The sequence below is a fragment of the Hibiscus syriacus genome, unplaced genomic scaffold (genome assembly GCF_006381635.1).
Source record: "Hibiscus syriacus cultivar Baekdansim isolate YM2019G1 unplaced genomic scaffold, ASM638163v2 tig00117005_pilon, whole genome shotgun sequence".
Taxonomy (NCBI): Eukaryota; Viridiplantae; Streptophyta; class Magnoliopsida; order Malvales; family Malvaceae; genus Hibiscus; species Hibiscus syriacus.
The window spans coordinates 465,319-482,500 of NW_024063519.1; the positions used below are offsets into that span (position 1 = coordinate 465,319).

A 17,182-nucleotide genomic window follows, 5' to 3' on the forward strand; every position below is an offset into this window, starting at 1 on the left:
GTTCTTTTATCCAAACCACATACTTTGTTGCAATGAATTCATTGATTTGAAAGAAAATAAATTGTGTATTTGAAACATCTGATATTATAATGCCTCATTGTTTGTAACCCTGCTTTGTGCAATTCAGGGTGTTGTAATCCACTGATTCCCTTTATATTTTGCTTTCAATTCAGTAACTTATCTAAATACCCTGACAATTACAGTTTTCTCTAACTCAGATCAAAGTGTCATACTGCAATTAGTTGCTACATTGACGACAATTACAATTATCTCCAACTCAGATCAGAGTGCAGATACAATCGAGTTAAAAAAGAGTTTGAAGAATAAATAAGATGAACTCAATAACTATAAGTCGAATTTTGAATTGATTCAAAATCAAATGGAAGCTACGAGATCTGCTTTGTTAGATGTTGGAATTCAAGTGTCATCACTTCAATTTTCAGGTAAACAATATAGTTAATCAAATGAAAATTATTATATAATATTAATTGTAGTAACTAATGTTGATTATTTTAATTTGTAGCTTCAAATGATACTACGAACTCAACATCAACAAAATCACAACTGACTCAAGGTTTGGATTGAGATTGCTACAATGAAATATTCCATAAGTCATATTATTATCATATTATTTTTATTTTCTGTAAACATTTAAACATTTTTATATTTATAGAAATGAAATTATTATGTATTTAGTGAAATATTTGTTTAAATCTTATTATTTTGCAATAAGTAAACTATTTTATTTTTTTTATTTAGATTTGTATAAATAATTTTATTTTAATATATATTGTCATTAAAAATATCATAGAATATAAATTATTTGTGTTTTGCTACAATATCTTTTTCGTCACATATAAGTTGATTTTAATGCATTATTTGTGACAATATAAATTATCAATAACGAAATCTTATTTAATTTAGTGACGTAACCAACTGTCACAGAATATAAATTATAAAGTGACGTTATGCATAAACATCATTCATAATATTATTAGGTAACATTTATATTGCCACTAAAAATGTGACAATATCTTTTTCGTCACATATAGGTTGATTTTAATGTATTATCCGTGACGATATAAATCACCAATAAAGAAATTTTAGATAATTTAGTGACATAATTAGTTGTCATTGAATATTCATTATATAGTGACATTATATATAAATGGCATCCATGCTACTATTAGGTGACGATATACTACGTTACTAACAATGTGACAATTTTCTTTTCGTCACATATACAATGACATTATTGTGTTATTGGTGACGATATGATTTATTAATGACGAAAATGTATATCATTTGGTGACAAAAGTAATTGTCACTGAATGCAATTTAAACTGTGACGTTATCCATTAGCGTCATTATATATTTAACAATACATGACGATAACAGATACATTGTCACTTTTAACATTTAGTGACACACCTAAGGTGACGATCGTCGTGACATTGACTTTTACGTCACAAAATACATCTAATGACATAAATTGAAGTTTTAGTGACAAAAACCTAGAGACCACTAATAAGAATAATAAGAAAATTTCTTGTAGTGTTATAACCTGGGAACAGCACGAGGTTGGTCCCAGTCGGCCACAATGTGGTTTCGAGTGATTTCCTTTAACAAGCGGAAACCACTGAAAGCCATAGTCCGCTCGAATTCATCGCGTAGCATCTGAAGAACTTTCCTGACACCAGCTTTACCTTCAGCAGCGAATGAAAACACCATTGGCCTTCCAATCTGAAACATACCCAATATTCAACTTTAACTCTCTATTCAAGAAAGAGCTGCTACATATGTTCTGCAAGGGAGGATAGGCTAATTGGATCGATGTTTGTTTTTCGCATCTTAAATGTATAAATACTTGCAAATATTCCAGATGCTCCCAGAGCCAATGCCTTGAAGACATCAGTTCCACGCCGAACCCCTCCATCAAGAAAAACAGGAACTCTGCCTTCTGCAGCTTTAACCACCTGTTTGTAAGCCCCAAAAGTTATTACAACTCCAACAGTACTATGTATATATATTTTTTCTTCGGAGAAAGAAATTGCAATTGTAGTTAATGTTTTTGCCTGTAAATACCATCACTAAAACCAGAGAATGGAAGTTGATTTAATAACCTTAGAAGTTTCGGGAAAAGAAAAAGGGGGTGTATGTACCTCTTCCAATGCCATAATAGTTGCAGGTACATAATCAAGCTGGCGAGCTCCATGATTCGATACAATGATGCCTGCTGCGCCATATTCAATGCTTAGCCTTGCTGCAGTACTAACATTGTAGAGTTTCATGGGAAAAAATGAAAAGAAATTTCATTCAGATGGTGGTTTCTTTAGGGTCAGCTTGCTTACCATCCTCAGCAGTAAGGACACCCTTAAGTAGAATAGGCAATGATGTGATTGTCCGAAGCCACTTTACATACTGTTTCATAGAATAGAAACACAATTTGAGAATATATTTCTATTTGAAACAGTACCGGAAATGTAATATATATAAAAGAAACTTACTTTCCAGCTAAGTGTCCGATCAATTTGGTCAGCAACATTGGAAGCAAGTCCCAAGCCAACGGTCTGCAAGATAATCTCAGGATTAGATCAACATACAGGTAAAGTGAACGGATAATGAAAAGCAGACAGTGATTAGAGATATGCCTAGCTCCTACCTTATCCATTTTGCCCAGGTCCAAACCCTCAAAGTTTTTCAAAGTCAGGAATGGAGGCAAAGTAAATCTGCAAAAGAGTACATGAAAGAAATAATGAAAGCAAAAACTAAGACCTCCTTTCTTTTCCCAGCACTTTCCATAGTTAATTAATTTGTTTGCATTTGATACCTCACCTGTTCTTGATATCAGCTTCCCTGCGGCCAAGTCTTGGAGTGTCCACCTTAAGGGCAATTACCTTGAAACCAGCTCTTTTGGCTCTTCTCACAAGCTGTGCAACCACATTCCTGCCTTTGTGTACCTGAACAAATAAGCAGTAATCATTGATTACTCAAAGATTCAGATAATTATATCACAATGCTCACAGCCAATACAATATAGACAATTATAGCACGTTACTTTCGTAAAATAAGATAAAATAAAATACTAATGATGTATTCCAATTATTCTGCCAAACGTAAATATATATTTTTCTTTCAGTGGGAATGAGCATAGCGAGGAGAGGGGTGGCTGAAGCATAAAAACATAGCAAACTAATCCCCAAGAACAAGCAGCCACTTTCTCGGTGCTGAATTATGGGCATGCAGAAACGGCTCAAGAGCTTCTCCATGTTCCTCGAAACTCAAGTTTTTCCACTAATTGTTGGAAGCTTCGACTAATAGTTAGTTTCGGCTTCCGAGTTCATTATCAGAAACGTTATTGACACAATGCCATTCCATTACTCACAAATCTCTCTCCGCCCTTAAGCGCTACCGATCGGAGGATTTCAGCATTTATCATTATATTTTCTCATCATTCGATGATACACATATATGATTACTTGGTAAAGAATGGATGGATTTTTTTATGGAAAACCAATATGCACAAAGAAATAAATTATATAATGTATCGTATTTTTTTGTTATTTTATAAGATTTCATTTTAAAATGTTTAGTGACATATACTAACAACTAATAAGTCATGTATTTCAACAAGTTTATATAGCGAATCTAGCCTTCTATACATTGTAATTTGTCTCACGAATAGTTGATCACATAACAATCAAATTCAAATTATATAATGTAGTTCTTCTAAGATTAAAGACTGAAGATCTTTTTATCCTCTCACTCTTTCTCTCTCTTTATATATATCGACATTCTCACATAAGACATAACCTACTCCTTTCATTAATATTAATTTCCATTAGTTAATAACTTTTCACTCACAAAGGAAGGAGTGATCTATAAATCGTGGGTCTAATTACCTCATTTCTCATCGTCTTAACCATCATTAACTATTGTCTCATCCATTATACAATACATCAACGTTGATGCCGTGATCTTGGATTAATTTATAGCCAAATGAATTATTCATGATGCGAAAACCCAAACATACAAACTCATCCTCAAACTCTAAATAATTAATATTGGTGCGATGATTATTTGATTAATTAAATTTAATGATTGAGATTAAAGCTTTTAAATTAAAGACATCCTACTCCTATATCTTTTTTTCCATAAAAATCTCTTCAATTTCTAACAACATTCATCATTTATTATTACTCATCCAACGATAAAAAAAACATTTCAACAGCTGAATTTCATGTTCTATTTATTTAAAACTTGAGACCATCTATTTCTCTAGAAAGAGTTAATTTAAATCCTCTAATTATTTCTACTAGGTCAACATATTTTTTCGAGGAAATAGTAAATACTTCCGCTACCAAAAAAAAGGTTGTGATAAGAGACGTTCAATTTTCGCTCTCTTGCTATGGTTAAACGATCCGGTTCGGATAATTCGTCCGACCTAAAATAATAATAATCACATAAAATTTAATAATTGAAATTTAAAAATATTAATATTTAAAATTTTATTAGGCGTATAAAACTCAAATTTACACTCATGTAAATGAATCCTTTTCTTATACAGATTTTCACTTAATTTCAGGGAGTGGACTTTATAAATATATTAAGTGGATTTCTCTCTTCCTCTCCTGATCTTTATATATAATTCAATAATTTAATCATAGAAATATATAAAGTTCCCTTAATTTTACACTCATATAAATAAATCATTTTTTTATATAAGATATTCAACCCAAAGTGAGAGATTTCAGTGATTGGGCCTTTCTACAGTTGCCGGAGAAAGAGGTGTAGCCCTTTTAAAATTATTTACCGGAAATGTCCAGCACAAGCATATGTCACACGCGGATGTCTCGTTGTACCTCTAGATATTGCAAAACAGTTTGCATATACATTCTACAACAATTAAATATGAACAACACTCACAGCCAAAAAACTATTTACTCGTGAAAAAAACCTATTTCATGTGGTTAATTTTAAAATGAAGAAAAGCATTCAAAAGGGTAAAACAATAGAATCATTTAAACTTTTCCATTTTATTTATTTATTTATTTAAAAAAAAAATCTTCGAATCAAAGAGTAGATGAATGTATAAAGGTCGATTCTACATTTTGTCCATACACTCACCGCCCCAAACTAAAGTCCATACTGCCGCCACGCCTTTTGATCTTGCACAACTTGACTCTTTTGGCATCTTTCTTCTTTAACTAATGTGATGAGGATAATAATACGTTTTCCATGCACCCTTAATTATACAAAAACCTTCCCTTTATTATTTCTACTGTTTACTTCTTTTTTAGAAGGAGATGGGTGTGGGGGGGGGGGGGTTACCTAACATCTTTATTTACTATAATGGACACGGCTGTGTTGGGTTAATACTAGGTAGAAAACCCAAGCCATTTATAATCAATGACCGTGAATTCCTTTTTTCATTTGAAAAACGAGAATGTATGGCTTTTAGCTTTTTTAAGCCAACATTTGTAGACGTAAAGTTTACTATTATTTTTACTTTGACTTGATAGGGTAAAGCATTGACATGATATTATCAGATTTTTTTCTGATCCAAAACATCATTGTTCAAGGGTGAACCAATTCAATTCAATCCAATTTTTATTTTAGTTTTTAGTTTTGAATTATTCAAATTATTTGAATTAAGGATTCAGATTTTGAGTTTAAATCGTGTTTAAAATTTAAAATTTTGGATAACATAAAATCAAATATTAAAACTATCATCAGTTAAAAAAAATCAAAATTCGACTAGAAAAAATTTTAAATGATAAAGTATGATTTAATTCCATCTCACGTCCTTCAATTGTTACTTACATTTTAAATTGATCTCAAACTTTTAAATATTTAATTTCATCTCTAAACTCTTATTACTATTCTAAACTAATCCTCAAACTTTTGAATATTTTACTTTCATACCCAAACTATGATCTTAATTCTAAATTGGTCCCCAAACTTTTTTGAAAATTTTACTTTTATCCCAAATGACACAAATATATTAATCATATCCATTGTTAATAAAATTGTTTGGTCAAGTTATATTATTATATGATAAAAAAATAAAATATAGGTTTCACTATGGATGAATTTTTATATTTGGATGAATATGTGGGTCAAATTGGAAGATTCAAAATTTTAGGAACTAATTTAGAATGAGAGTCATAGTTTGAGGATGAAATTGGAATGCTCAAAAGTTTAACGAGTAATTTAGAATGAGAATCATATCTTATGGATGGAATTGAAATATTTAAAAGTTTAAGGACTAATTTAAAATAAGGGTCATAATTTGAGGACATATAATGCAATTAACTCTAAAATAATATTCATCATTTTACCAAATCATTTTTTCCTGCTTGTTTTGACTTAATTTTATCAAATATTCCGTACTTGTCTCATCCTAGGGTTGGGAGAGTCGCTATAAGGGTTTAATTCTGTGTTGTTACATTATTGCGATTTACCTAATGTTGTTGCATCTTCACTTGGCTAGATGTACTCTTTTACTCCATTTAAATTTAGGGAGATTTTTAATAAGGCCTCTATGCTAGGTTTTGTATTTTTAATAAATGTCTTAATGCCTGGAAAAAATAATTTGAGATTAAAAAAATAAAATCTAAGGGCACTTGGGTACCATGAATTAAGCCTGCTCTTCCGTGATCAACAAAACATAAATTAATGTTCGGTATAAACAAGCAAGCATACGAAAATTGTCTTTGTCTTGCTGTCTTTTGAGTGTTCCTTTGGTTACTACAAAATCCTATTGCATAAACATATTTAATTTCTTTTAATGATCTGACTGCGCAAGAAAGAGATACGATTGACTAATGACTTATTGCAATGGGATTCTCAAAATCTTCCTTCCCACGAGTTCTTGTTCCCCAAAACTTAAAATTTTATGATAAGTTAATTAAACAAAGGAAAGGTAACAATTTCCAAAAGGACCACACTTTTAAAAATGAAAAAAATAAGATCACAAGGGAATTTTAGTTCAATTATATATATATATACAAATATAAATTATACAAAGGTCTTAGCATTAAAGGAATTATTGTTATTATTTGAGATTCTGAGTTCGAACATCAAGAATTCCAGAGATGTAAGTATTATCTTTGAATAGATATTGTCTTATACTTACTTAAGGTTAATAAAAAAAACCTCATAATTTTTTCCGACTTTACTAATGTTATTACTTGCTATACTTATAATTATGCATATAAAACTTTTTTATTTAATTGTACAATTGTTTTCAAAATAAATAAATAAAATTATTTGTATATAATATATATAATAATATCACATCAATAATAATTTTAATTAATTTTTTAAATAAATTTAACCGATTAAATTTTAAATTTATTAATATTGATGTTATTATAAACGTCTTCAAATATATTAATTAAAGTATAATATTTATGTATTTAACGAACTATAAAAAAGTAGGTTTTATGTAAAAATATATTAAAAATTATAGAAAATAAATAAAAAATAATTCAAGCTTCGATTACGCCATAAACGAGTTTAGCAAATCATGAGATTGATTATTTTAAGTATAAATATCCCCATTATTGTAATGAATGAAAACCAGGCTGATGGTGATAAATATCAATGTTTTTAAAATCGGATCGGATATTGAATCAGTGAAAATAAAAATGGATGTCCCTTTTTTTCCATATGTATAGGGTAAGGGGAGGTAAGATAGTAGGCTACCCCTAACACCAGGTTGAAAGCAGCTTCCGTAAGAGACCTCCGAATTATGAAATGCCATCCGTGGGACTCGATCCCACGACCTCAAGGTTAAGAACCTTGTGCTCTACCAACTGAGCTGGATGGTCATTTTCACCGGTGAAAATACTAGTTTACTGGTTTAACCGGGTTCAACCGGATTTTATATAAAATAATTTTTTTTTCAATTTTACATAATATTCAAAGCAATATTAATATGTATGTAACACTTTTTTTAAGTTTACAATATTAAAAGTTATAAAAATATCACAAGTCATAACATATATAAATTAAAAACCATAAAATCAAGTGAAACAAAATGATTCAAATCAACTACAACATAATATTTAAGGTAAAACATATTAAATAATAAATATAATTATATAACTATAATAAAAAAAATAAAATTGGGGCTTAAAAAAATCATAGCAAATGATGTCATTTGGTTTAATTTTTTTTATAAAAAAACAATCTCACATGGCTAAGAAACATAGAAGAGCATCCCAAAAGTTTAAAGAGTAAAAATATGAGAAAAAAATATATAATCTCACATGGCTAAGAAACATAGAAGATCACCCCAACTTACTTCTATAAATAATAAAGGTAATTTGACATTTAAAATCATGGAGCCTTTTGGTGAACACAAAGCAAACTATTCTTTCGCTTCAATTGAGCTCAAATTTTAGGCTTCAATCGAACTTCTAAATTTTTTTTGAGTTCGAGCCTTTTCGAGTTCAAGTTTTAATATTATATTTCGAGTTCGAGTTGAACTTGATAATTTTTAGCTCGTGAGTTTTTTTAGTCGAGTTGAGCTTACTTTTAAAGTTTTCGAGTTCGAGTCGAGCTCAGCAATACTCGAATTTGACTTGGCTCGTTAAACAAACGACGTCGTTTGGTTTAATTTTTTTTAAAGAAAAAAAAGTGAACCGGCGGTTCAAACCGGTTTTATCGGTTTTCAGCCGGTTCATCCCGTTTTATCGATTTTCAACCAGTTCTAACGATTTTTAGCCGGTTCATTGTCAGACTGATTTTTGTGAAGTAACCAGACCGAACAGATCATCGATTCACGATTCAACCGGTTGAATCAACTGGTCCGATCCGATTTTGATAACCATGATAAATATAGTAATTAACTTTAATATAACAATAGCCCATTATGATCCTAAGAAAACTAGGGTTCGCTGCACGTGGCAAACATCCAAGTGGGGTGGGACCAACACTTGGTGGCTACAAAGCGGAGATCCTTTCCTTAGCTGGTCCCAACAAAAAAATTCTATGGTACCATGTGTAAGATCGTGGAAATTCAACAAATTTAAAAGGTGACAAATAAGGGTCCACGTCACATATATTAATTTTTATATGTAAAAAAATATTTTAATATGTACTGAAGGTTAGGAAGACTTTGGTTTTTTTAATTTTTATGTGCAGACTTGATGAGAGGACAAATGATTAAGAAATTTTGGTTACACATGGAGGCAGGGAGAGATTCATGTCTATCTTTTTTTTTTTTTAATGTTCAATGATTAAGCAATCAAACAAAGAAAACTCCAATTTACATTGCACTTGCATGAAATGTCATGGAGGACGCTTAATCAAGGCGATGATGGACTTCATCTGTTTGTCTACGAGGTCATCCCACCCGTTGATATTTTTGAACTATGGAAACAGAAGGAGATTAACACGTGGAATTAATCATGTCTAAGACGACACTAGTGTTTCCACATATAAGCATGAGGTGTATTTTTTACTTTATTGTTCATATTTGTCATAATAGTGTGGACCGATTAGTCATTAAACCGTAGAGAGTTAAATTAGAGATGAGCGAATGATTGTGTAATTAATTTAAAGTTGTTAATAAATATATTAGTAATTAAAATTATAAATAAAATAATTTGGCTAAATTCTGAATTGCCATGGTTTTGTGCTGGTATATGTAAGGCAAATATTATTTATGTGACTTATTTTACAATTCGACTTGCGAACCGATGAATACGCAGTTTTGATATTATATTATGGAATTCGATCATAATTGGTCTGATGATGTGAAATATATTATGGCTTTCGTGGCCGTTTCATGGGGTCTTTTCTCCTCCTCGGTTTATCTTTAAAATCTTCAATTAAAAATGATTGCAATTCATGACTAGGATCATATTATAATTTAATATTAATAAATGAGCCAAAGTTGATCACTTGTTGATGTTTTATTAACTTGACATGTTTTTAAGATTATTTAAGATATTTTATGTATTTTCTTTTATTTAGGATTAGGGATTTTTTAACGAGGCATACAATCTAGGTTTCTTAATTTTTAATAAAACACTATTGTTGAGCAAAAAGTAAAAAGATGTTTGATATAAAAAATAAATAAACATATTTGATCGGTTGATTAAACTTCTTATTTTTGTTATAACCATTTTTTTTGATAAAACAATTAAATATTATTTTAATTAACAATTATGACTTTTATTTGGAAAATTGGTCAATTTTGAATTGATTTGAATAAAATGAAAAAGAGACGCCATCGATATTTGGGTTCGATAGGTCGAATACCTAAAAACGCCTTTTAAAACAATTTTAAGGAAAATCATTTTTAAGACAAAAACTGGTATGTGTTCAAAAAGATTCGATTAAAAGGGTTTGGGAGTCGGTTACGTGTAGAGAAGGGTAAGCATTCCCACAACACCCAAAAACTGGTACTGAATCGCTTACACATTGTCGTAAATAGTGGAAATCATGAATCGAATATAAAATTAAATATGATCCATTTATTGAAATTTAATTAATTTGCTTTGAATTATTAATTAAAAAAATTCTTTAACTTGAAAAGAGATCTCGAGATTAGCAATCCTCCGTCGGGACAGCTATCTCGACTATTTCTTATCCGTAAAGAATATTCCCTCTTCGATAAAACGCTAATCGAATATAAATTAAAAATTAGCATTTGCTTAAAATAAACAAATTAATATTTAGAAACGTACATTGTATCATTTAAATAAGAACACATTAATTAGTAAAATAAACTAGATTTTATTTCAAGTTCTCATGTCGTTAAAATGTCGTATCGGATCGCACCACTTCGACCAAGTGATGTTTTCCACGCTCATTCTATGCATACGTGTTCTTGAAATATTCAAATAATATTAATATTTAAGGAAATATAATAAAAACAAATGCGATGAGAAATGTAAAATAAATATTTACAACATAAAATAATAACATTTATTTAATGTTATACCTAAAAATATACAATATGTTAAATATATACATTCATAAGGGATTAAAATAAAACAATAAAAATTTAAAGGACCGAAATAGGATTAACAGAAACTTGATGACCAACATAGCAAAAATAGAAAGTTGATGACCAAAATAGCAAAAACTAAAACTTAAGGGACTAAAATAACAAAAATATACATTTAAAGGACTAAAATATCAAAAATAGAAACTTAAAGGACTAAATAGAAAATACATACATTTAAAGGACTAAAATAGCAAAAACAAAAACTTAAGGATTAAAATGGTATTAACAGAAACTAAAAGGGATAAACAGTAATTACAAAATAAACCAGAGCCAAAATCGCAAATGTTAAATAATACAGGCACCAGAAATGTAAATAACCCATAAATAACATTTAGGACTAAAATAAAATAACCAGAAACATGGAGGACTAAACAATAATTAAACCAAATGCCCAGTAATGACTAAAATCAAATAATTATAAACATTGTGACCAAATTCGAAAATTAACAAGAATAACATAATATACAATAACAGGACTAAATTGCAACATACACGAAACAAGAGATTAAATTAAAAAGAAAATAACGTTGTATTAATTATTAAAATAGAAGGTTACACGATACAGAGGACCTCTATGGTGAATAACTCATGCGATAAAAAGCTCCCCAGGTCCCCCTAAAACGGCGTCGTTTCGATCCACATATAAATAGCCCAAATAAATCCCCAAACCGGCCATTAATCTCCATTTATCTCTTTTCAAACTAGAGAAGAAAGAGAGAGTGAGAAAGAGCTACAAAGAGCTCTCAGGAAACGACGAACCTCCACCTGGCCAGCGTCGGAGGGGAGAAAAACATGTCCCCGAAGTGTATTTTGGCCCTGAACAAAGATCCGGGCCTCGTTTGGTCTAAAAATGACCCAAACGTTGTAGATATACGAAGAACCTTTCGGTTTCTTTGGCTCCGGCGACCGTTCAAGGGTGGTATCACCTAAAGGTAACCTATTTTCCTTTGTTTTCTCTCCTGATTCGCACTACATCTCTCTATTTTTTTTGTTTCACTCTCTGATATTTTTCGAGTCACCCCGAATGATTCCTCGAATATCTCCCTTGTTTTCTCCTCTTTCTCCTCGTTATATTTGTATCTCTGACTTCCCTGCTGCCGAGGAGATTGATTGAAAATCTTTAGATTTGCATTAGGATATCTATTTATTTCTTTTCGTTTTTTATTGTATTTTCTGACTTGATGTTGATTCTTTGACTGTTTGATGGATTTGTTGTCACTGTTGATGACAATCGGGCAGGAAATGTTCGGCGGCGGCTCGGGAGTGCTCGGCGGCAGGGGGAACGGGCGGTGGAGTCCACGCGCCAATGGGAAGTCGAAGGGTTGCTGGCTTGAGCGGCTGTTAGCTGTTGATATTTTAGGGTTTCAAAACCCTAGTTGAACCGGGTCGTTGAGTTGGGTCGTTGGCTTCAGTCAGGTCGAGTCCGACTCTGCTGATTGGGTTAAATCTTGCCACTAGTCTGGGTTTAATTGTTGGGCTAGTGTATTGGGTGTTGGGTTGGTGTATTGGGGTTGATTGGTGGGCTTGCAATCTGGGCTTGGATGAGGGCTTGCAATAATGTATTATGTAATATTAATAATAATAAAAATAATAATAAATTATTATAATAATATTTTTTCGAGACCCGGACAAAAACGGGTCTACAATTTTTATTTCATCATATTCTTTTAGGTTATTAGTTTTAGTCCTACTAGGATCACTTTGATTTCTTCTCCTAGAGTCTCTCATTCCTCTCTCCTCTACATATGATTAGGATTAGATTTAGTTTTTGTTAAAAAAATATTTAAGGTATTATATACATTCAATTTAATAAGATCAGTAGCCAATTTTAGAATAATAATATAATCTTATTATATATATAATAGTTAAAAAATGCAATCAAACTAATAATAATGTGATGTAAATTATAATAAAATTAAAAGAAATCATATATGGTTTTATGTAATGCGACTTTTATTGATCTTGTTAAATTCTCGTTGACGTTATATCACCTATTTTAATTAACATAAATCATGCAATTATAAATAAAAATACTTGTTGGTAATAGTTAATTAGATGATAAGAGAAGTAATGAAATGACCATCCAGCTCAGTTGGTAGAGCACAAGATTCTTAACCTTGAGGTCGTGGGATCGAGTCCCACGGAGGGCATTTCATAATTCGGAGGTCTCTTACGGAAGTTGCTCTCAACCTGGTGTTGGGGGTAGCCTACTATCTTACCTCCCCTTACCCCATATATATATGGGAAAAAGGGACAACCAACCAGATGATAAGAGAAGTAATAGGGTATAATAAGTAAATATATTGAAATGGTAGGAGATTAGCGATTTGGAATTGTGATGGAGGTATTTCAATTATTTGCCGACTTAGTTGAGACCCTATAAAAGGCCTCTTTGTGCCTTGGAACTTCTCTTACTACAATTCCTAAATCCTAATCCCCAAGCCTTGCCCTTCCTCTCTACTCTTTCTACTTCTTCTCACGCTCTCTCCTCCTAGCTAATATGTTGACTGCAAATGTAATGGAAAATCCAGCGAAATCCCAGAAATCAAAAACCTATCAGAAGGCAAAAGGAATGGTGGCGCCCTTTGCCTTTCTTTTCTCCATTGTGGTTTATGCCTCTATCTTCTATGTCTTCAGTTTTTCTCCTTCCACTCTTTTTAACGATAACAAGTTTTGGTTCGTCATTTCCAATACTCTGATCCTCATCATTGCCGCTGATTACGGCGCTTTCTCCTCTTCAAAAGATCAGAAACGTGACTTTTACGAGTATTATGAGTTGCATAGCCAAGCAACGAGGAGAACAGGTGCTTCATTTGTTTCTCAATACCCCGAAATTGCGGAAAAGAGCCTTCCCATGGAAGTAGAGATCGCTTCGAAAGAGAAGTATAAAGAAGACTATCATGTAACTCAAACGAATAACGAAATCCTAGAAAAGAGATTGGAAGTTGTCGAAATAGAACCTCGAACTGACAATTTCCAAGCAAAGACGCAGGAAGTAGCAGCTCCCATGAAAGAAGTAGGGGATAATGGAACTTGTTGTCATCACCGGGTAATCAACAAGAAGAAGGCCGAACCAAAAACTATCCGACGAAGCAAGTCCGAAAGAGTAAAACATGTTAAAGCAGTTAACTACAAGAAGGGTGTTCTACATCGATCCAAGACGGAAAAGCAGCATGGTGAACCAAGTGGAAAAGACGACAAGTTTTCCATCATGTCCAATGAGGAACTAAACAGGAGAGTGGAGGAGTTCATTGAGAGGTTCAACAGGGAAATTAGGCTTCAAGGTGTCAGAAGCCGACAAGTTTTGGAATTCGAATAGACTAAAACAAGGAGATACTTTGATAGTTATACGAAATTTTGTCTCCTGGGTTATGATTTTGATCGAGGGGGGGTGCGTGTGCCTTCCCGGTGGAAACTTGTACGGTAGGAGTCGATGTAAATGGTTTGGACTTTAGTAGGAAGTGTTTACGGAGTTATCATTTTCAGTTGTCATTCAACCATTTTAGTTTTCAGAATCCATATTCAATCCATCCCCTAAGATGCACAAAACCTAGGTGGCATAAAACTGTTCTCATTTTGCCTATATAATTTGTTGTCTTGTCCGCTGTTACTTTCATAATTTGTTGTCTTGTACGCTGTTACTTTCATAATAAATACATCTCTATCTTCGGATTCAAGATCTAAAATAGCTTTTAAAAAAAGAGTAATCTTGCCATATTTCTTCATAAATTGTAAATTCATTCTATTAATAGAAAAGTAGAATCTTAATTTCAATTATCAAAATTTAATGTATATGTATGTTTACACTTTGGTACAATAATTAAACTACTTCTAACCTGTCAAATTTAATATATACTAAGTCATAAATTTTAAAAAATATCAATCAAACTAAAATTCTTTATATGTATTGATACTTTAATCAAATAACCGACTACATTTTCAAGCCTCTTTAACCTTTTTGGACTATAATTTTTAAGGCGTATATTAAATTTAACATAGTACAATACATATATAATAATTTAATTAATATTATCAGTTTGGTATAAACTACGTAAATTATAAAATAATAAGAAATCTAGTTTATTTCTCCAAAATTTCAAAATTTTGTTTCACATATATGACGATATTGTTTGAGAAAAATGATCAAAACAAGTTTGGATGAAACATTAGAATTTAGGTTAGTAGGGCCAACTACAAAAGCACCAACAATAAAAAAAAAAACAAATTTACACATATATGGTTAAACTAAACCATTTTCGTTCGTACACGCAAATGCATGTACTCCATATATAAAAATAAATTGCAGAAGACAAACAAATCTATCATAGTTCTGTGGCATATAATAATTTTGAAAGTCTCAATTCTTATAGCAATCGGAGGAAAGGCTACAATGATCAAAGATTTCAGAATTCAGAGTAAATGATTGCATAGAATAATTCATGTTATGTCAATGTTAAAATAATATAGTAACATGATTGATATATAGACATATACACGCGCACCAAATCCCTATTATTGATAATATTATAAGTTGAGTCGACTTCAAATGTGTGCTATTATTACTTTTATAGTATTGTAACTATTATATAACTAACTAGTACAGTACTGTATGTCAATAAGTGTTGACACAAGTGGTTATGATTCATAAATTTGAGCTTGTAAGGTAAAATTTAAATCCTATCACGTCGCCCTTGGTAGACAATATGTAAATTCCTATATAAATCACAATTGAGTCTTAGGTATGTTATGGCCACAGACTTGGGAGCCACCTTTGACCTAAACTATTTTATACAAAAAAAAATTAAATAATCCTATATCTATGATTAAACTCGAATCCTTTAATTCCTTGAAATTACTTGCCAAAAAATTAGGTCAGTCTCTAACCTTTTTTTTATTAACGTTTAAAATATATTGTTGGTTGTATATGGACTGTATAAGATTGAAACTTAATATTCTAAAGTGATTATAATTTCAATCCTAATTATTAATATGTGAGATATTATCGTGTCGTGAAGTTAAAAATTCTGAGACGATGAAATTTTAATCGATCGTCTAAATCAGCTTGCAAAACAACTCGTGAAAACCTAAGCTCATGAAGCAATGAATAAGTCACCAAAACTTATAAAATTGTGAAATCCTAAAATCCAAGAGAGACACCAAAAGGTAAAAGAAGGAACAATGAAGTTTTGAATAAATATTTGTATTATCGAATAACGGAGGATACAAATAAGGTTATGAATGCATCTACTTATAATTGAGTCATCTTACAATGAACAATACATACTGATTTATATTAACGACTAAGATAAAAGTTCACCTATCACAAATCTTCTATCTAAAAAAAATATATCAAATCACGTTAAGCCATATTAATTAACTTATTACATTCATTAGATTAACGGTCACACTGGTAATGAAAATAATCTTTAAGAATTTTTTAGTAAGATGTTATAAACTTTATTATCAAGACTAATATTATCGAGTCTTTTAATATTGTCTAAGTATCGGATCAAATTGAATGGTCTGCGTAACAACTCTGTACAAAACTTTTTTAGTGGATAATTATGTACACATCTCCATTCGGAATTCGCAGATATAAAAATTGAGTATTTGTATGTTTAAGTATTCAAATAGATGTGAGAAAACATGGAAGTATATCGAGAAGTTGGAAAGCCAATTTGAATTATCAAATAGTATATAGTTTTCATTAGTTTGTCTATAGAGCACAAATAAATTATATATATTTTCTTCTAATTTATTAATTATGAAAAAGACAATCGATGTTGAAAATTCAATATTAGCCTATATGTTCACACCTAAATTAATTTGATGTCATTGCTTACATCAATTTAGTTTTGATGTCATTACTTACATCAATTTAGTTAGGTGAAAATTAAGTATTTTTCTTATGTTTTAATTTCAATGGTTTAGATTATTTAGTGTTTATTTTAATGAGTGTTTTAGATTGTTTCTTGTAACCTATAAATACCCTACTTGTATTTGAGTTTTATCATCCAACAATCAAAGCTTAATTATAAGCATTTGAAAGCTTTCTTAAGAGTTCTTCCCTTTTGCAATTTTGTGAGATTATTCTAAAGAGAGTTTTTTTTCGATCAATTAGACTTTTTACTCTATTTTGATTCAACAATTGGTATC

At 30.9% G+C, this 17,182-nt stretch overlaps 2 protein-coding genes across 2 annotated transcripts in view; one reads left to right on the plus strand and one right to left on the minus strand.

Annotated features, from left to right (window-relative positions):
• The window catches only part of LOC120195026 (peroxisomal (S)-2-hydroxy-acid oxidase-like), a 29,886-nt gene extending 25,972 nt beyond the window's left edge, over window positions 1-3,914 (minus strand). The window contains exons 1-8 of the mRNA XM_039197167.1: window positions 3,903-3,914; window positions 2,836-2,960; window positions 2,663-2,729; window positions 2,508-2,570; window positions 2,352-2,421; window positions 2,163-2,263; window positions 1,872-1,976; window positions 1,556-1,743 (exon numbers count right to left, since the gene is read on the minus strand). Coding sequence (XP_039053098.1) covers window positions 1,558-1,743; window positions 1,872-1,976; window positions 2,163-2,263; window positions 2,352-2,421; window positions 2,508-2,570; window positions 2,663-2,729; window positions 2,836-2,960; window positions 3,903-3,914 — 729 coding nt within the window. The 3' untranslated portion in view covers window positions 1,556-1,557. The remainder of the gene's footprint in view (window positions 1-1,555; window positions 1,744-1,871; window positions 1,977-2,162; window positions 2,264-2,351; window positions 2,422-2,507; window positions 2,571-2,662; window positions 2,730-2,835; window positions 2,961-3,902) is intronic.
• A 9,599-nt stretch (window positions 3,915-13,513) lies between these two features.
• LOC120194913 lies at window positions 13,514-14,367 on the plus strand. The gene has a single exon (XM_039197083.1). It carries the CDS (start codon window positions 13,527-13,529, stop codon window positions 14,343-14,345), a length of 819 nt encoding a protein of 272 aa, XP_039053014.1. The 5' UTR covers window positions 13,514-13,526; the 3' UTR covers window positions 14,346-14,367.
• The last annotated feature ends 2,815 nt before the right edge of the window (window positions 14,368-17,182 follow it).